This window comes from Melopsittacus undulatus, chromosome Z (genome assembly GCF_012275295.1).
Source record: "Melopsittacus undulatus isolate bMelUnd1 chromosome Z, bMelUnd1.mat.Z, whole genome shotgun sequence".
NCBI lineage: Eukaryota > Metazoa > Chordata > Aves > Psittaciformes > Psittaculidae > Melopsittacus > Melopsittacus undulatus.
Genome location: NC_047557.1, coordinates 43,834,282 through 43,856,085, shown reverse-complemented (window position 1 = coordinate 43,856,085; position 21,804 = coordinate 43,834,282). Strand labels below are relative to the sequence as shown.

At 38.3% G+C, this 21,804-nt stretch overlaps 1 protein-coding gene across 3 annotated transcripts in view; it reads right to left on the bottom strand.

Moving 5' to 3' along the window:
* The window catches only part of AOPEP (aminopeptidase O (putative)), a 194,441-nt gene that overhangs the window by 150,779 nt on the left and 21,858 nt on the right, over positions 1–21,804 (bottom strand). For all 3 annotated transcript variants that reach the window (XM_031054131.1, XM_005154922.2, XM_031054132.1), the window contains exons 3-5: positions 16,520–16,686; positions 7,622–7,778; positions 3,168–3,416 (exon numbers count right to left, since the gene is read on the bottom strand). In XM_031054131.1, coding sequence (XP_030909991.1) covers positions 3,168–3,416; positions 7,622–7,778; positions 16,520–16,686 — 573 coding nt within the window. The remainder of the gene's footprint in view (positions 1–3,167; positions 3,417–7,621; positions 7,779–16,519; positions 16,687–21,804) is intronic.

The window sequence follows — 21,804 nt, the reverse complement described above, 5'->3', positions numbered from 1 at the left end:
TTAGCCTCCAAGTACCTTTCAGTGTAGCATGAGGCCAGGGATCTCTTTGCTGAACTACCTAGAGTCTTTGCTGTCTGACACACTACTCTTTTTTCTCCAACACACTCCCTTCTGCTAGTGACAGAACTTAAAATCAGGTGATTAAGTGCGGTTAGGGGTTCATGGAACTCAAAATTCTACAGAAAGCACTGAATTTCTTGCTTTTAAGCTATTTAAATATGGTTCACAATGCTTTATTAATTTAAGTACAGTTTAACATAATATCACCAACAAAGACATGTGGGCCACATTTTTTTTTTACTAGCATAAATTTGGGAGAAACTACACTGAATCACCTGAACTAAAACAGTGTAAAGCCAAGAGCGAGTGCAAAATTAAATCCTCCAGCTTCAAAGATCTGCAGGGGAAAGCAAAAGGGGATGATTGCAATTATTATATACAGTCAAGATCCTGTTCCCATACAGAAGTCCATAACAAATTAAAAAACACATGAAGACATTTACAGAAAATACAAGTTAAATTAATATGCTTTCAACTAGAGTTTTTCTTATAAAGGATCTGTCAAGAGAAATGCAACTGACCCACACCAGTGGCTACTGGAATAAGCAGCTTAAAAGTCCTAATTAGGTCAATCTATGCAAGAACTCTAGTCATTTCATAGCAGTTTAAAATGTTGGGAAAACATCCCCCTTAAGCAAAAGGAAGTATTTTGGGATACAAGAAAAACACAGTAAGTATTGGCAAATGAGGAACAGACAAAGAAAAGTGCCAAATGCTGTAAAGCCCTGATACTTCAGATAATGACTAAAATTTATGGCTGCTTCCTTCCCTGGCAGACAGGAGTACAATTAGAATTCTCAAAACAGAAGCTCCTTTGTGCTGGCATGCTGTGTTATGTTTATACTGCTACAGATAGACTAGAAGATAAAAAAATAAATACTATAGCACCCATTTCAACCCAAGATAATAGCTAACTTTATTTCTTAATGTGGGTTTGGACAGGGGTTTGCACATAGCTTATTCTTAACTGAAGTAATTTAGGTAATCATCATTGCATGCACAGGAATTAACCATTTAAGTAGCTGGCTATATACATGGAAGTCTCTATTTGAAAAATCACACGGAACAAGAACAAACGAGCTATTATGAGTCACTTAATTTCCTTTGCTGTCCAAATACAGCTTGACATTTAAACAGATTAAATTATTCCTTTATTTCAATTTTGAAAAATTTGAATGTGCTTGGCTTGAAGAACTGTTGAATGAAAAGCATTAGGAAGCATGTATGTTCTTTCTTTCAATCTTTACCTATATTCAACAATATGGATCACTTGGAACTGACAGTGGTTAGAAGAAGCACAGGAAATTAAAAAGTTTTTCTCGTCTCCTTCACAAAGAAAGCACAATTGCAATATACTGAACATGGAATCTGGACTCAGACAACCACAGATAGTTTTGCAACAGAATACTCTGCAGGCATCTTTTCCCTATAAATTCTGTACATCCAGGGAAAGCTCTGACAACTTCCCAAAGAGCAGTAGCACATCAACTGAAACCTGAAGATTTCTCCAACTGTGCTGTCATTTGGCCTAGACATCTCTCTCCTCTTTCTTTTTTTTTTTCTAGTGTCTTGCCCTTTATGGTTGCACTGATCACTCCTCTTATTACCCAGCTAAGTAAAATGGCCAATTTCTTCCTTAATTACAGTGATCCATGGACCTATGTCAACCTTTTAGTACCATGCCTTTGAAGTCAGAGGAAATTGCCAAACAGTGTTACCAATTTCATATGGCTTTAAGAACATGGTACAGAGCATCACACCTCCAAATCAAACCACTACACAAAGTATCAGAGGCTACAATCTGTGGTGGGTGCCCAAAGCAACCAGGACTTACATTAAGTTTGTTAATGCTTTTGTTCAGTTCACTGAGCAAAGAGCTGTCATTGAAAACTCAATAACCAGTATAAGATGGCTAGAGTTACAAGGCTTGTATGACAGAGGGGGGTCACTGAATGCCTAATTTTTAACTTTTATAGGTCTTCACCAAAAAAAATAAAAAGTAATTTCATAGTAAAGCTATATGATATTATTACACTCCAGCGTAATTGTATACTTTTATTCCTAAGGACGATTACAAGAGGAAAGCTGTAGAAAAAAAATCTATATAAATAAGAAACAAAACACTTAGTATAAAATGTTTCCTAATTTGATTAATTATGCAGTTTGTAAAAAGAAATAAACCTTCTGGTTGATCACAGCACTTGGATTCACAATTTATGCAATCTGAAGTTGCTTCAGTAACAAATCTACTCAACAACTTCCCTAAAGAGCTTCAAAATACAAACCTAAGTCTGGGAATACACCTCCCTTTTCAGTCCCCATCTTTCTCACAGAGCTTTGTATTTAATTCTTCTCTGGGATGTTGTGTCCATCTGCCTAGATGAATCCACTCCACTGTTGGCACTGGGCAAAGAGTGAGTACAAAGTTTCATAACAAATGCTATCTTATTACCAACTTAAAATATATTTACAAAAAAAAAGCTAATGGCGCATTGCAATTGCTACACATTGTCTTACAAATAATAGAGCTAAAATTCTATTGTTATTGCACAAATGGAAATTATACTGTAAAACCAAAAATATTTCATTAAGCTTTTTATTCTCAAAAATTCCATGAAAACTTGATCCTATAAGCCTTACAGTTTCCCTTATTCAGCTTCCAAAGACCACTGCTTGACTAGAAACTTGTAAATCACAAAGGCTTATGAATAAACTCTAAATCTGGATTTTAACAAGCTTTTGCTCTGTCAAGACGTAATGAGAAAATAAATGCCAAAAGAAAACATGACAAAGTGATAGCAGCATCAAGTATTTAAATCAACAGAACCAATAAAAAATGCTCAGTTTGGCAAATGAGGAAATTGAGACCCACATGTCTAATAAGATTATATTTTCCTTCCTTAAGTCTTGTTAAAACTAAAAACAAAGATCATAGCACAAAGGATGCAAACAAACCTACCCACATGAAGACAGAACTAGAGTCTTAAGTTCCAGCTAAGAAAAATAGCACAGCAACTTTATATTGATAGCAATTTGACACTGTTAACTAGCTGATAAAAAGGTATCTAATAAAATACAGGAGATCATATACTAAGAAGTTTCTTTACCTAGCCATTCCCAGGCTGGAAAAGTTGGAAGGAACTATCAAAACATCAAGCCTGGAAAAGGGGTGGGTACCCAGTGTGGTGTAAGCAGCTGAGAGGCACTGAGGAATTAGCTGAAGCAAATGTTCTTCACAGCATTCCATAAGGCAACAGGGAGCAAAGACTCTGTAAGGAATGACTGCCTGCAACCTGGCAGCAGGATCCTGGAAACGGCAGGGGTATTCCACATGACCACAAATTTCTTCATGCCATCTGCCAATAGCAAAATTAAAAAAAAAAAAAGAAATAATAGTTTAATGTGATACCAGAAACGGGAACAACTGTGTAAACTGAGAATGATATTCTCTAAACATCAGAATGACAGTTAGTTCACATAAACCCAACTCAATTGTATTCTCACACTATTCACACATATGCAGCACTGTGAAAACACTACTACATGTCTGAGTAGAACTGATATAGTTATATCTAAAAAGACTACTGAAACCTTGTTTTTATAATAGAAATGCATCAAAAAGTGTTCAAAATGTACATAAAGAAAACTATACAAAAATATTTATTCAGAGAATTCATATTCAAAATTAACTACAAAAATAAAATTTTATATATTATTAAAATAGTAAGTGTAATTAGAACGAAATTCAAAGGAGCCTTTCTTTCTGTTGTTATTAAAATTCTCCAGGAACTTTTACTGGGTTTTTATTTCTTTGTTTTTAAGTAAAAACCAATAGTAGGTATCAGTTCAAGGTTATCACTATAGACATTTGAAAATGTTTACATGCTTGTTTTTTTTTCTTAGGATCAAGCTTATTTTACATTACTTTTACAGTACCTTCAGAGCTGTAGCTGGAAGAAAGGAGGGTTAAATCAAATCCTTCCTAAATACTGAGTCATATACCTTCACAATAATTTATCTGCCCAAACAGATTCATCTAAGCAGAAATCAGTTTCATGTTTTCACCTGCTAGCCTGACTTCTTTATAGTGCAGAGCCTCTCCTTGGTTTGAGATTTTAACTTAAGGAAGCTGGCTCTGTGTCTGAAAGGGCAAAGCATTTATTGTTATTGCACCAGCACCACCCAAAGCATCTGTATTTGGAAGATCATGCTCTAGGTGAGTGCTGACATACAAAACAAAATAGTAACACGTAGAAAAGGACTACATTTTGCTTAGGTGCCAACACTTTTCACACCTTATGTAACTCCTTCTGTGAAAGAAGTGGACTATATGCTATTTCATTGATTATGTATGCAAAAAAAGTACATCCAACATTATAATTTTTTTTTCCAAGTGTGGTCTAGCCCAGTATATTTCTGCTCTAAAACAACGTCACTTTCTATTTCATTATCAGAGTCGACATTATGCAAGAACATGAAAGCCAGCACCCTATCTCTAGTAAAAGTTGCCAAATTCTTAATGACCACAAGGAGATAGGAAACTCATTTAACACTTTAGTTCTATTTACCATTTTCTTTGATACAGCCTCCTTATGTCAAACTCACTCGCATGTGGACATAAATTACGCTGGACATTCCAACAACTTTCAGAAAACTTTCCTTTTCCCACTCCTGAAGAGTTTATCTTCATTATCTTATCTATTACCTTACATTTGCTTGTCTGTCCATTTAGTATCCTTTCTAAAAGTGTGTGGTACTGTGCATAATGTTGAGTTAGTTACCTAGCCTTAATGACTAAAATAAGTAACAAGTGTCTGTTGTACTAACTCCCAAAATGTAAGAGCAGATTTTTAAGAACAGAGCTTTTTATGTCCTAATTAACTGCACAACAACTTTGTAGACTTAGGCTCTCCTTTTTTTGCCTGTGTATAAAAGACACCATGCTTTCAGAGGACTTTTTGATTTTTTTCTTTTTGCTGAAACATATTTCCTCTACTGTCACTAACCCAACTGCTGCATACACATCATACTGCCTGTGCCAATTAACTCATCCAGTAGCCATCACAGACTGACTCATAACAATGATCATCACACTGATTAAATTTTGCACTAACTTTTGCTACAAAAAGCTACTAAAATGTTTCACTTTTTTCAAAACTTAAAAAAAAAATGAAACTTTCTTTTATTTTTTCAGTGCTCTGCCAGAATATTTTTCACCAAATCGATAAAAATTTCTATTACTGAACACGCTGAACATTAGAGAGGAGTACATAATGAACATCTACAGCATATTTCGGTAGAGGCAATCATATTAGAAACATGCTACTATAGAGGAAACTCCCCTTCCCTCATAAAAACCTAATAGAAGCTTATCAAACCTATAAACTATTTTAGAGCTTGAATTGGCATGTCTTACTGGTCTTAGGTAAAATATAAGAATTCTTATTCTCAAGATTTATTACAATTTTCAGTTTCCAAAACTAGCCATGCTGCTAGCCATCAAAATACTTCAATTTAAAATTCTAATAAGAAATCCCTATTAGGCGCTCAAGTTCCAAATTCTCTCTAGCTTTATCAAATGGTAAAGATCTCTACTGTCTTTACATTAACAAAGCATAAGCCCAGACCATCAATTTAAAAGTGAAGTATTGTTTTGGTTAAGTTTCTAAGTGCGTAACAGCAAAAATACTTACAGCCTGACTAAGCTGATCTCTTTTCTACAACAAATAACATTTTCTGTTGCCATGGGAAGAGTAGTGGATATTGTTTGCCTGGACTTCAGCAAAACATTCATCACAGTTTCCCACAGCCTTCTCGACAAACTGGTGAGATACAGACTGGATGGATGGTCTGTAAGATGTGTGGGAACTTGACTCACAGGCTGCACTCAAGAGGACAATAATCAGTGGTTTACACTCAGGCTGGCAACCTGTCACAAGTTCCCCAGGGACTGATGCTGGTCCCATGGTGTTCAGCATCTTCACAAATGTCCTGGATCACGGGACTGGAAACACCCTCTCCAGGTTGGCTGATGACACCAAACTGAGTGGTGAGGTGAACATGTCAGAAGGGAAAGCATGTTACAGAGAAACCTGGACAGGCTGGAAGAACGGGCTAGCAAGAATGGTGTGAAGCTCAACAGAGACACATGCAAAGTCCTGCACCTGGGATGACACAACCAAAAAAACCAGCACAGGCTAGGACGTGTGTGTCTGGGGAGCTGCCTTCCTGAAAGGGACCCAGGGTTCCTGGTGGACAACAAGTTGAACATGATTCTATAGAGCACAACTCAAAAACAAAGGCAAATCAGATCCTTGGCTGCATCCACAGGGGCATTACTAGCAGAGACAGAGACATGATCACCACACTCTGTTCAGTGCTCATCAGCCTGCATCTGGAGTACTGCGTCCAGTTCTGGTCCCCACATTTCGGGAAAGACAGACAGCAGAAGGTCCAAAGCAGGGACAAGAAAAAAAAAGGACTGAAGAACCTGCCTTGTGAGGAAAGGCAGGAGGAGCTAGGCTTTTTCTGAGGACAGGAGCAGGGGAGGGGAGGCTCAGTTGCAGTATTCCAGTACTTAAAAGGCATCTACAAAGGGCACAGACAGTCTCCCTTCACAAGGAGAAGACAAGCGGAAATGAGTATTAGATAACCTCATCTAAGCTCCCCTTCCCATTAAACACTGAACCAGATGATCCTTCAAAGTGCCTTCCAACTTGGGCTATTGGAATTTTGTGATTCTATGACTATGAATTTCAAAAGTTGAGAGTGATATGTGAGTAAATCAAGTGCCATGTCTGAGACTTCTGCTAACTATGAAGACACGTGCAAACAAATGTTACTTCTCCAGAGAATATTTAGCTTCAAATGTCACTTGCAGACCTATATAGTATTGTTCTCTTCATCCATTACTCTGTAATAATCTAAACTCAATGAGCAGTTTTGACTAGATTAGAAGGAGGAATAGATGTATCCAAAAGACAGCTGAGTAACCACTGCATATATCAGACAACAGGGTATTTTTTCATTGAAAAGAATCATTGGCCTAACTTTGTTTTATGGGACCATAGCAACACAACCTTTCATGTACCCAGTCACGTCACCCCAGGAAAGCCACTGCACAGGCCAGCTTTAGCTCTGGGATGGGACGGGACATGAATGAAAAACATGAATGAGTAGGCAATATTGTGAGTGGTGTTGGGTATCCAAACAGCCTGAGTTTGGTAACATGACAGACCTTACAGCCAGGCACTGTAAGAAAAAGGGAGGATGTGTTATTGCTGCAGCAGGGCATTAAGAGATACAGGATGTAGAATACAAATCCAGAGGACACCAGGATTTTTTAACCCTGTTGCTCACTAACCAACTTGTTTTCACATACAAAGAGCCACACCCTTGCCCATGAAATAATGCCTTTGGAATTATTTTCCTGTCAAGATTTTTCTGTCCAGATCAAACAAGTTCTGTTTTAATTCTTGTACTGACTCATTTTCACATTCCAGGGAGTAAATGAAAATGCTACCCATGTACCTCATTTTTCAACAGTATTCTGAACACTAACCTGAAATCAGCTTGTGAAGATGGCAAGGAAAACTTAGTATTTATCTGGATAGCAGCTGTGAAGCCCTGCTGTTTAACTTCCTGCCAGCACCCTACAGCAATAGTGAAGGTGGATGCTGGCATTGGCATAGTCACATAGTAGTACCAGCTCATAACACCTGTAAATAAAGAGAACATTTGTACAGACTCATCAGTAACAGCAAACACTCAGAACTTACAATTTTTATGTACCTTAGGTTTTGGGTGAAACCTCCCACCTTACTTCCTGGTATTTTTGTTGAGGAAAGAAAAATAATTTCATTGACACATAAAAGCAGTCATGTGTAACCACCATGGATTCAGTACTTTTCATTTACACATGCAACTTTCTTCAATTTGCTGATGTTTTTATCTATAAAAAAATAATCCCTAAGTGGGAAGTGATCAATGCAGCTTAACAGGATCGTAAGATCTGCCTAAGAACTGAATCAGATATGAAATCTAATAGCAACTTCAGATCCACATATAGAGAAAAATTAAATTTTAAGTCTTTCAACCCTGGATCAACAACCTTATCGTTTTGTCCTGACTGTATTATCTTACATACAAAATCTTTTCTTTGTGTTCTGGACAATACCAAGCTGATAGGCAAGTTCTAACAAAGGACACCAGTGCTTGTGAATTCAACCTGGAAATCTGAGACACATGATGTGCCAATGAGGCGGTGAGAAATCAAAGCTTAGAAACAGATGGGTTATTGCCTAAATCAGTGATTTGGTCATGATAATCCAGGAGCTGCTAAAACATGTTTACAGAGTGTATTAGAAGGTAAAAAGATGGTAAGTCTTATCATTATGGGAATACAGTGCTGGAAGACAAGTAGTACAGTATAGGATGACAGTACCTATGAACACATTTGGATAAACTGGAGATGTTCAGCTGGAGATGGACAGCATACTTTTCATTAATCTAAATGTTGCTTTGGTTTATCCGTTTGCCTACTGAAAAGAATATAGCTTCAGAATTACATTCAAGTACTTATTTATGGTCACAAATACAGCTATTACACCATCCTAATAGCTTAATCACTCTTGGAAAAAGCCTATCATGAAGTTACAACCTGCTGAATCATGTGCAAATAACCGTAGCTGTGGCAACTGTGGACACGTACAAACTTTAGTTATTTTAAGAGAACATGTACTTGTTCTTTTGCAATAGTCGTATGACCACAGCTATGGAAGACTATCAAAAGGAAAAAAAAGGGAAAAAAAAAAACCAAACCAACAATAGAGTGGAGGCCCCAAGGCATAGAGGGAAGGAAATAAACAACTGCAGCAAAGCATCTGTGGATTTCCTACCTTAATGCCCACAGAAGATCAAGCTGTACAAAGGAAGGACAAGTAAAAACAAAGCCTCAACAAATTTTCCACTTACTATTTAATATGACAAAACAATAGTGTTTGTGAAGTCTTCTGAGATGAAGATAAAGCCTCTGCCTCTTACATGCACTAGCAACCACTTATACTCTTTCAGTTCATTTTACTTTTGGCAACATTCACCACTGCTTTCAGAACCTTTTGTCTGTATTGTCTGTCAAGTGAACATATATTACTCCTGTAATTTTCTTAACTTCCTGTCAGTATGTGAGCACAAGGAACTTATTTGCTCAAAACACAATTAGGAACAAGGTGGATAATAACTATTTTCCAAATTCCACCTCCTCTTTTTCTTGTTTTTTTTTTTTTCAATGAACTTACCAAAGCTACAAATGAGCTAAGGCAAGTAAATGACACCTGGATAGAAAGAAGTCACCCATGAGAGCAACAATTTATTATTTTGAAATAACAGACTCCTGATGTGGAGAGTTTAATTGACACACTGTCATTAAAACCAGCTTTCCCATTGACTAAGATATGTACACAAACAGGCCCACAGGTAGGCTACAGTACTGTACTTTATGTGGAATCTGTTACGTACAAACCATTACAGAATGTTTCACACAGTTATGCTAATTGTAAAACCTTGAGAGTTATGTAACAGCTGAAGAGGAGTAAAAATCTGAGGAACCATAATGGAAAAACTAATGTGTTTTCAATTGAATACTGAAACGAGCATGAATATCAAAAGGTAGTCACAGAAAACTGCTCTAGACAGCAGAAGATGTAAAGGAGAAAGCTGTCACAACAGTGTGGAGATTGACTAGAGGGAAAGTGTGTCTGTGGGCCTGTAGTGTGCAAACAGAGGGAACAGAGAGGGTTATGGTGACAAACAAGTTCAGCAACACAGGCTAGAGCAAGCAAGACCATAGAGGTTTCTTATAAAACACAGGTAGATTGAATAGAATGTCAAAATGAACGGGGAATCAGTTTAACAGTCCAGAGAAAAGAACGGTTTGTACTGTATTCAGAAATTTACACGGATTAGCAATTAGTACCTCATACAGGCAGGCAGGGAACAGAGGCTACAGACTGGGAGATACATGCAGTGAGAGCTTCTCCTGTGAATCGGTTTTTGAACCTTAAACGGAAGAGTGCAAGCAGTGCCGCAGGTGCATTTCACTGAAGAATAAAAAAGAAAGGCTGAAAAACAAACTAAGGGGGAAGAAATTGCAGGAGAATGGATGATGGGACAGTGTCAGAGATCGCCTGTAAAAGCCTGCTCTATCTGAAACAGAAAGCACGGTAAGCTATTGTCCACCACAGACACCCCTATGTCTCTGCCATCGTTCATTAACACTTCTGAAAGTCCCACTGAGCCTTAGCATTTGAAAAGCCATCTCTTAAAGCTGGGGAGATGAGGTGTTTGGAGTGCATTGGCTGTGCTTCCACTGTGATATTCCACCACGGAGCTGTGAGTGGGCAGAAGCATCTCCTCTAGCAGGTACTTACCTTGTTTTTTTTCCTCACTGAGGTTCATATTTTTAAAAAGTTATTTTATAAGTAAAGTAAAAGCCTGAGGTGACTGATGGACCATGGGAGAAAATGCATTTATTGTTTTAGATTTTTCTTGACCTGTTCTGTACACCTGACAAACTCGGCAGGCTTCCTTGAGATTTGTTCTGTCCCGTTGTTCCCCTTGGTATCAGTCCCCCTGTCTTCATAGTTTTTTTAGGAGAAAAGCTTTTAGATGGTCACAGAACTCTGTGGGGAGTTAGGACTTGTTGGAGCAAGTCCAGAGGACGGCCACAAGGACGATAAGGGGCTTGGAGCAGCTCCTGTATGAAGACAGGCTGAGAAAGTTGGGGCTGTTAAGCCTGGAGAAGGGAAGGCTGTGTGGAGACCTCATAGCAGCCTTCCAGGATCTGAAGGGGGCCTCCTAGAATGCTGGGAAGGGACTCTTGATCAGGGACTGTAGCAAGAGGACAAGGGGTGATGGGCTTAAAAGTGAAGTGGAGGAAGTCCAGGTTAGCTAGAAGGAAGAAATTGTTCACTGTGAGGGTGGCGAGGTACTGGAACAGGTTGCCCAGGGAAATTGTGAATGTTCCATCTCTGGCAGTGTTCAGGCCGGGCTGGCCGGAGCCTTGGTTGACATGGTTTAGTGTGAGGTGTCCCTGCCCGTGGCAGGGGGGTTGGAACTAGATGATCTTAAGGTCCTTTCCAACCCTAACTATTCTCCGACTCTGTGATTTGGAGCTGCAGCAAACCTTGCTGGTGAATGTATGTGTTTTCAGATTTCTCTAAATTTGGATTTCCTGAAGAAAAGCAAAGCAACTAACATACAGATCATTGTCTTGTTTCCTTGCCCCTTGTATTTTGCAGACATTATAGAGAGCATGTGAACTCTGGATACTCCCAGAACAAAATCCAAGATTTATACTATCTTTACACACCTAACTGGGGATCAACCTATCTTCTGCGTTCACACTCTCGAACTGTGAAGGGTGACTATATAGTTATACCACAGCTGTTCTGCCCTGAACAGCTGAAATCACATGCTGCGTCATGACAACTGAGTTCTCTCTATAGTGTGTTCACTGACCGGCGACTGAAATAGCCTTTATGTTGGCAGCAGTTCTCTACAACAAACACCATGTATTACTGTTTCAAGAGTCTAACCTTCATTTATCTTCTGTCTTTTCCCTTCACTACTGGTACAACTGTCTTCCAGCCTGCCCTTTTCTCCATAATTTCCCTTCCCTTAACTTTCTTCAGGTCAAGGGGGTTTGTTTTGTTTCCCTTTATCTCTAACCTCAGATCTATCCCAGGGTACAGACTGGGATCACAAGCTCTATGCTACTCCTCCCTTTCCCTGGCTGCCCTCTGCTTTCCAAAGGGCAGCCTTGGAGAGACCACCACCTACAGGGTAAGAGAAAACAGTGCAGCTGAAACAGGAAGATGGCTTGCTTTACCAAAATCAGTGTTTTGTACCACAAAAACATTTTCAGACTAAGCAAGGAAACGTTGGGAAGAACAAGAGACTAAGCTGGGGCTTGCTCACGGAATAAACAGAGGAAAAATGCACTGGTCCTTTTATTTGTAATACTAATACTTTCTCGCTACAACCAAACAATATAAAAGCAACTTGATTCCTACACAGAATTATTTTAGACAATTATAATACTTTGAAATATTTTATCTACAAGTAATTTTGAAGTATTTTTAAGGGTGATTTTTTTTTCAGTTCTGCAAAGCAAATCTATCATGTCATAACTGCACAAACTGTACAACAACAATCACCTACTCGATGAGCTGTGAGTGGAAAACTTTCCATGCAAAAATTAGAACTACATTTAACAAGGGTAGGAAATAATAATCTATTTATAATTGTGCAAAAGAACAATTTAAAGGCCATTTATTTAATCATTCTACTTGAAATAATAATGATGAATGATGCAATTACTTCTAGAATTTTTAATTAATTTAGCTATCTTCGAAAGCATTAAAATTGTGGAGTCTTGTGGAGTCCATTATAACTGAAGAAGCACGTACCAGTCAGTATCTGCTAATGCCAAATGCAAGAACATTAAGAATAGTATACTTATAGTATATTTTCTCCCAAACATTTTGCACTAACACAAATATAAACAGCACAAAATACATACAATGTCCATGATTTACTAATAAAATCCCCACAAAACTCAGCTACCTCTAGGAAAAAAGAGAAAAAGGCCCACACCCATTTGATATACAAAGTAAAGAGCTAGTGATAATACATAAAACTGCACCTAATGAGCAGTTATGCCAAAACTACTCTTTGGTTGGAGTACCAGGACTAAAAGCCCTCCATCTTTCTAAACCTCTGTAACTTGTAGAAATCTTTGATCTCATCTGAAAGCCAGAATTTCCCACAGAGCACATTCATGCCAGGGCATCAGTTCAGCCCTGGCTTGGAAGGATGAGTAGCATGGGATGAGCTGTCAACTCCCATGCTGTAGCTCCTGATACATGCTGGAGATAATCAACACAAGCACTGGACTCTTGTTTTGCCTTGTGAAAAGCAACAGGAGAGCAAACACACAAAAGCAACTACTGTTGCTGCTTGCTACATAGTACCAGTGCCTTCTCCACCACTGTATTTCCTCTCAATAATAGAATACACCTTCTCATTGGTATCAGAGATGGCAAAACAAAATCATGGGCTACATAATGTAACCACACAAAGCACAAGCCAGTCAATTTCACACTTCATGGTTGGATATTTACTTCCTGAACACGAATTAAAAGAAATACAAAGGTACTTGTGACCAAATATATTTGCACCTTCTATGTGTTACAGAAATATGCTGAAGGAAAGTAAAACTGTCAAGTGCTGAAAAATACATCCATTGATTGAATGGTTCACATTACACACACAGAGTGATCTCTGTAAAGGTTTATCTCAAAAGGCATTGTCAATTGCATTTTTCTAATAATTTTTTTTATTTTCTCTAAGTACTCCATAAAGAATGCTTGGTATTTGCATGCACTTTTAAGTCATACTTGAATAGTTGCAATATGTACTTGAGTAAGTGAAGTATCAGTATTTTCAAACAAATGTGGCCTCACTTTATTTCAAATGACAGGATACGCCATAGTTTAGTAAGAGGCAGAATGCAGAAACCGAACATACAGAAGAAAGTACACTGTAACCAAAATCTGCAAATACAAGTGGCAAACGAGGAGTTTGTGCACGTTACTAGTCTACCTAATACTCTGGATTACAGCATCTGTGCATCTAGAGATGTAGGTCCGTGAAGCAGAATGCAGAGGTCTTTTTAAGAGAATGAAGGTATCATCCTTACTTTGTGTTCTTTTATTGTCTGTCTGCAGACTTGTTATGATGTTTAAAGGAAAAAATATTCAGATAACTTGTAATTCCATTCAGAATAAATTCATCCACAACTGCTTGCCAAAATAGAAACTGCATTTTAAAAATGCATTTTTGTGTTCTGCCTGTTACGTAGGATTTCATAAATATGCAGTACAGCAATAGCATATTGTACATAAATAATTTGTCAAAGAAAAGTTATTTGAATTGAAGCCACCCTGAAAGACTTTTAGGTATGTTTTACAAATATAAAGACAAAATTTTAAGCTGGACAGATTTCATATGCCCTGCATAACTGCCTAACAACACAATCTACGTGGGACAGGTTATCTAACATTACAGACCACTTTTAACTTTTTAACTCTTCAGATCTTCTTAATTAAATTAATGAATTTGTATTTCTAAATTCATTAAGAATTTACACAATGCTTCAGATTAGCACTTGAGCATTGGGTTTGTCTGGTTCTTATAATATTTCTCACAGTATTATTCTTTTCCCTTCTTTCCTCTATATCTGTTTTGCAAATTTTTACAATTCCAAACAACTCTCAACACTGATGTGTCATTTTCAACTGTATGTAAGCATCAAGATAATGAAGGCCTCATTCATGATTAAGTCTTTGAGAGCTATTGGAGCAAAATGCCTACTACCTTTAAAGAAACCCAGCAACTTGGCATCATGACATCAAAAGTAGCCTAAGTAATTGTGTGTGCCCCACATAGTCCATAAGCAGAATCTTTCACACTCTTGGGAATTCTATAATGAGGAAAGGTAGAAAGACAGAAATGCACTAGGTGCTCCTGCTGCTTCTCTTCAGTGAAGTTCAGCACAAAACATTGACACTGTCACATGGCTCCTAAAGGAGCCAGCTTTAATGCTTCATTTGGTTCTTCCCAGTTCACACTTTCCACTCAGTACTTCAATAGCACAGTGAAGCTAAAATGACTCATTTCCTCCCTACTAGTCTTTCCATTAAAGGCTTCTTACAGTATTTCTTGCTTTCGCATTTCATATGAAAGGAAATATACTGGGTTAGACTTTGGAAAATTAAAAAAACCCAAACAAAACAAAAAACACCAAACACAAATAATAAACCTAAACCAAACAAAGCTTTAAGCTGACACATGAATTACCAACATAAAGTAATCCACTGCAACAAGTACAAAGATTTAAATAAAAGCCCCTTCTGCTCTCTATGGGTGACAAGGCTGACTTTAGGTAACTAAGCCCCAGTGCTATCATTAATGATAGGGTACTCTTGATTTAATTCTCAACACTCTATCAACAGCATTTTTAAAATGTTTTTTCCCACAACTAGTTAACTTTTTTTCTTTATTCAAGTATAAATTTTTAATAGGTGTTTTAAACTAGAACAACAAAACAATGTTAATAAGGAAAAAATTATTTTGCAATACAGTATTTTCAAATAGCTAGTTGGTCTAAGAAAGTATCAGTTTTAACTGGCCTATGACAATTTCTATTGCCTGAAGTTTTTCCAAGGTTTCTATTCCTAGAAATTCACATAAGCATCCTTCTTGCTCTAATATTTCATACCATGTAGCCACCACTGAGGGACAGACAAGCAACAACTCTTTAGAAAGGTGTAAGTGTAGCTTAAATTAATCAAACAATGATGGCAGAGCTGTTCTGATCTGAAGTCAACAGCACTCTTGCTTTCTTGATGCGAGACAGGAAAGTATTATCCAAGTGAGCTGAGTACTCCTCATGGCAGCTTTCCATATTTCAACAGCAGAGACAAGGCTTAAAACAGGCTTCACATATGGCCAAAAATAATCAGATAATTTCATGGAAATGGATTAACTGATGGTTCTCAAATCAAGGAGACTTTCATTATTGTTTTCCCCCTCAAGAATAAATTTGAAGGGGAACATAAGAGGGTTTTTTCCCCATAAATACCTAATTCTGTTTTCTATAAGCCACTTTTCATCAGAACTATTTATACTAGAAAATACTGATCCAGTTTGACAGATTATCTCAAAACTATGGGAGCAAGACAGACTTTGTATTATATGTAGAACTGCCTTAAAAACTTCCTTCTTTGTGAAGACAGAGGTTTAGAGAATAAACAACACCGAAGAAAAATATTTGCTTGCTTACTGCTGCACAGTGTATTATCTACCAATGTCAAAAAACCCCAAACACCAGGTTTGCAAGGGACTGACCTGATATTCTTCATCTATTTCATGTATTTCAGGAAACAGACATGACACAATGACCGCTTCTAATCACTTGCATGCTGATCTATACTTTGACTGGAGAACTAAAACTGGAAGTTAGTGATTTACCAAGGCCTGAAGTTGTCAAGAGCCTCATAAGTTACATCTATGAAACATTCAACTGTAGAGTGATTAAATAAATCAAAGCAAGTTTATGATAAGTGAAGTTGAAGTTTGGAAAAAGCAAAGGAATAAAACCACAGAAAAAAGTAAGTAGAAGTAACACAGTGAAATGTAGATGCCTTGAATTCTTATTGCTAATCTGAGGCCTTGGGCAGGTAACTTTCCCTAGAATGACATGGAGATTACAGATATGTAATCAGAGAAGTGCTTTTCAGGTTAGGAACTTCATTATTTCAAATATTACATATTTACTAAGCTATATTTATAATTATAAAATTATTGAAAATAATTTGCTATAGAAAGTATATCTCACCTTCTCGAAGCTGGACTGGCTCTGCTGAATTTTCACCACTCATTAACACAACAAAGTCTGCAGCTGTTCGGACTGAGGCTTGCCATGTTGACAAGGCAACAGGTGGCTCTTGGCATGGGAAAAGAGCTCTGTTGTTTATTGGCGATCCCATCGTATAAACACATGGCCTAGATGGAAGAAAAAGAGACTGAAACTGGAGTTACAGTAAGAAAGAGTGAATTAATTTTTCTATCAAGAATCAAACCTGCTGTTGTTCTGAGGTGTTTATTTTTAACCTCAGCTCTGTAGGTTTCAAATGTACATGACATGAACTAATCAACAAACAATTTAAAGTCATTTAAGGATGAAGAAAAAGAAGACTGCCACAATAATTTTTACATAAGCTAGAAAAGAGTAATTATGGTCTTACCCCTGGCCTGCTTATGCATGAGCCTTTCAGCCTTATATAATGGCTCTCAGCTAAATCCGTAAGGCCAAAGAAGGCTTCTGAGTATCTTCTGATGATATGCCTTTGCAAGGCTTCATTGACACCTTTGACACCTCTGTGTTGTCATCACAGTAGTGCTTTCATGATCATTAACCCCATCTCTCCATACAATCTGGAGGCTCATGCAAACTGTGAGCAATAGGACTAGCCTTGCGCTTTCTTTAGTCCACGCCTAAATAAATCCCGACTATTTTACGTTTGTTCTTGCACTAATGTAATGCATGCTAGCTCACCTGCCTTTCAAGAATTTCAACCACAGGGCATATAATGAGAAGCAAGTATTTCTTCCCTATCAGCCTCAGTCTCCTTCTTGCTTTTCATGTAGCAATCTTCCTTGTAGTATTATTCTTTTTGCAGTTTCTCTAACCCTCTCCTAGGCATCCTCTCCATCTACTGCCCCTTTCAAATTTCAGCAGCAGTATTTCATGCCAGCCAATTTCTTCTAGCAGCTTAGCCACAGCTGGGAAGGTAAGAAGGCCGTTCATTAACTCCTACCTTGTTATTGTTGGTGTTCAGATATAGTAATTCTTCTACTTCTTTTGTTGCATTTTGCAGTTTTAGCTCAATTTCTACTACTAAAAAGTTAGATTTTCAAATATAAATTATATAAATTAAATATACTAAAAATATAAACATGAGTTTATATAATTTATAAATCATATAAACTAAATACAGTTAGTAGGTTTCTCCAGATAAATAAAGAAAATCTTGAAAGCATCACTTCACGGCCCTGAGTTTTTAAAAACCTATGATATTTAAACAGTCTGGGAGCATGACAAATTATTTCGTAAGTGCTTGAGGCTAAAAATATTTTGATCAGTATCTTTCATAACTCGTATGTAAATATCATCAAAACACTTTGGAAAATAGAAGACAGATTTTTAGGGCAAAACCTATTTTGCAGTGGCTAAGATCTGAGTATCTTCTTTACCCCCATCCAAACAGCTCCTCCATTCCAATTACTCCCAGAGGAAAGAATTTGGGAGATACTGATGGCCACATATGAAAAATATTCTAAAGCTATTTTTGCCCTCTTGTCAAAAGTGCTATCTATGGTATTGAATCCAGAGCTGTCCATGGCACAATCAAGTTACTCTGGCTTAATTAAAGCAGGCCAGCTTGATCTTTCAGTGAAACTGCAGTGTAAGTAGGCCTATGCACAATCAGAAAATGAAATAAATCTGGCTCCTCCTGCCATGTGTCAGAGTGAATAGAGTAGGGCATGGATATTCAGTAAAGCTCAAACGATACCTGTAGTTATCTTTTGAGAAAGTGGGTATCTTTTACCCAGTAAAACACAATGCACAGCTAAATGTAAAAGACCACTAATGTGTATAAACCTTTAATTAGCTTTAATTCTTTGGAATTAATCTACTAAAACTGAATCTGTAACCAACTTTGATAATACATAAAATACTTGGGTTTCTCTTAGAAAAAGGAATGGTGAGTTCACAAGGAAAAGTAAGAGCTTGCTTTTTTACCTCCTACGAGCTTCTCCTTTATCCTTGTAATGCTAGCTAAGAGGCACTGGAAATGCTAATTATCCTAAATCATATGTTTACTGGGAGGGGACAGGGAGGAAAGGATGGCTCCTTGTTCATGAAAACTTAATTAAATACACAAGATACAAAAAGATATCCTCATACAGATTCTAGGAATGAGGGGAAAGGCAGGGTTAATGGCTACTGATATATGTATTTTACTAATGATTTACCATGCATTTGTGAAGGTGGTTTTGCTGGCTGCTGTTGATATAACCCAGTCTTAAGAGCATTTTAGAGGATTTTCATATCCTAAGGGAAATGTCACAATGATTGGGAAAAGGGCTAGCAGAACACTACAAAGCATAATGTTACAATGCTGTGTCAAATACAATACAAACATAAAACATGGAACAGACACTACCAAGACAATGAATGTTATCTTGTTCTCAGAGAACATTTTTTACCTACAGACCATAGAATGTTTTACAAATGATGTCAATACCATTTAGTAGATGGGGAAAATGTAAAACAGTGAACAGATTTGCTTAGTTCTAGTGTTCAAGCTGTGCCTTCAGGCTTAGTTTCAAGCCCCCCAGTCCAACTGCTTTCAAGCTGGACTAAGAAGCATCTCATTATGAGAAATAATTATATAACTATCTTTTTTATCCTAAAACATTTTCATACTAAAATACATACACAGGCAGGTCACAAGTTTCTACAATTAAGGCCCAAGTAGAAAGTGAGTTAGAAAACTGGAGAAAGATTGGTCAACATATAATCATTTTTTCAAAACAGCCTCCTTTCCACTGCTCACGTGCCTTAATAATATTTTTGTCCAGGTATCCTTACTAACTTCATTATATCAACTCAAAACGTATTCAAATATGTCAAAGTCTCCAAAGAAGATAGTAATGAGACATGTAAATTCTAAATTTCAAGAGGAAACTATCAGAACAACAATTACATCAGCTTTTAATTAGGTATTTGTATATTCATTGTGAGACCACCTGGAACCTTGACTGGCAGCATGCCATCAGCTCATTATTTTTTTTTTCTTCATCTTTTTGTCCTGGGTTCAGCAGTAGCAGTTATTTTTCTCCTTCTTAGTAGCTGGTGCAGTGCTGTGTTTTTGACTTTCAGTCTGGGAACAACACTGACAATAGCGATGGGTTTAGCTGTTGCCAAGTAATGATTACTCTGACCAAAGACTTTCTGAGTCTCATGCTCTGCCAGGGAGGAGGGGAAGCCGAGAGGAAGCAGAGACAGGACACCTGACCCAAAATAGCCAAAGGGGTATTCCATCCCACAGCATGTCACACCCAATATATAAACTGCGAGGAGTTACCTGGAAGGGTGAGATCGTTGCTCAGGTTGGGCTGGGTATCAGTCGGCAGGTGGTGAGTGGTTGTATTATCTCCCCTTGTTAATTCCCTTATCATTATTATTGGTGGCAGCAGCAGTGGTTTGTGTTATACCTTAGCTACTGGACTGTGCTTATCTCAACCTGGGGGAGTTACATTCTTTCAGTTCTTCTCCCCATCCCTCTGAGAGCAGGGGCAGAAAGCTGGGAAGTGAGGAGGCAGCTGCGTGGTTCTGAGTTACCAGCTGGGCTCAAACCACGACAGTTCTTTGTGGCACCCAATGTGGGGCACGAAGGGTGTGAGATAACAACAGATCTGACCAGAGTGTGTCTAATCGTATTTGTGATAAGCATTTATTGTTTTGGATTGATAGTCACTTGTCACAATTATGATCTATTGGCTCTCAAAGTTGTTGCTCTTGATCTCACAGTTTCAGCATGTTGTACCTTACTTACAGCCAGTATTTTCTGGTTTAGTGTTTATTGGCTGGGGGGCTTGGGCTAAGGTTCTTGTTTCGCTGTACTTTATGGTAATGACTTGTAATACAATAGGCTCATTGATCATGAAACGGACCTAGCTTGCATTCCCAGTGTGGTCATCACCTCTATATCTTTGGGAGGTATATAATGGAAGTGTTAAGCAATTACACATTTTTTTCCCCTCCTCAAGTGGTCAGCCTAGGAAGGAGACATTCCCTTACACCCCCAGCTCCTCCACCAGAGTATTTACAGCATCATTTGAGAGTTCTGAAGGCTTTGAATAATCCTTGAGACCTGCCTGCTGATTGTAATGGGGATCACCATGTTGGCACGCATACAGAGTGTGTTTTACCCACGACCATTTCTTCTGATCTCGAAAGTTAAGCAGAGTTGGGTTTGGGTCTTGTCTAGGGTTAGACGATGATATAGGAGGACCAAGAGACATTCCCTGAGGCTGGACAGCCATGACTGGCAGGGTGTGTGGGATAGTATGAGCAAGTACCTAGGCCTGTGGACCCCTCCAGTGCTTTGGAACTTCACCACTGAACAAGTGCAAAATCCAGAAAACTTAGTAAAACATTTAAGTGAGGTGTGCTGTCATCCTGGTCATACTGGAGAGGGACAAATCATGTGCTTACAGAGCCCTGTTCAACACTATCCAGCACCTTCAAAGGGAACAAAATGTCTCTGGATCTGATGGCAAAGCAACAGACACTGCAGCTACTCCAACTCCAAGCACAGCAACTACACCAGCTCTAGTGACAGGTACAACAGCTATGCTAACTCTGACTACAACAGACAACACAGCTACTCCAGCTCCAAACACAGTAACTACACCAACCCCAGCAACAAGTGCAGCAGCTACTCAAACCTCAACAGCAACAGCGCAGCTGCCGGTGCTGCTCAACACCCAAGCACAGCGGCTGCACCAACCCTGACAACAGATACTGCAGACACTCTAATCACGGTGATAGTCACCGCAGCTAAACCGAAGGACCAACTTGTGCCAGTATTGGTTGCCCCTATACTCAAAGGGAAACCAAACAAGAAGCACAAAAAGTAACCTGTACATTAAAGAAAGATGAAGAACCAATGCACTTACTACACAGGACAGCATCTGATCAGGAGTTATTATTACGTTAGTCAGAAGAAGAGAAAAAAGAGATGACTTCTTGACCCCAGACCTCAAGTGAGCTATGGAACATGCAAAAAGATTTTCCTGTCAACCAGGGGAGCACATCATCACCTGGTTGCTCTGGTGCTGGGACAATGGGGCCGAAGGTCACAAACTAGAAATTTACAGAGAGTGTATCGTCATCATATGCCCACTCACTGGTAGCAGTAACCTGGCATGACGTAGCAAAACCAACAGTGGATGAGATGATTTGTCAACTCTGAGAGTTCAAAGACAATCTCACCCCTTCCATCATCTCAGCTGTGGAAAAACTGTCCCAGGAGTTCCAACAATTGAGAG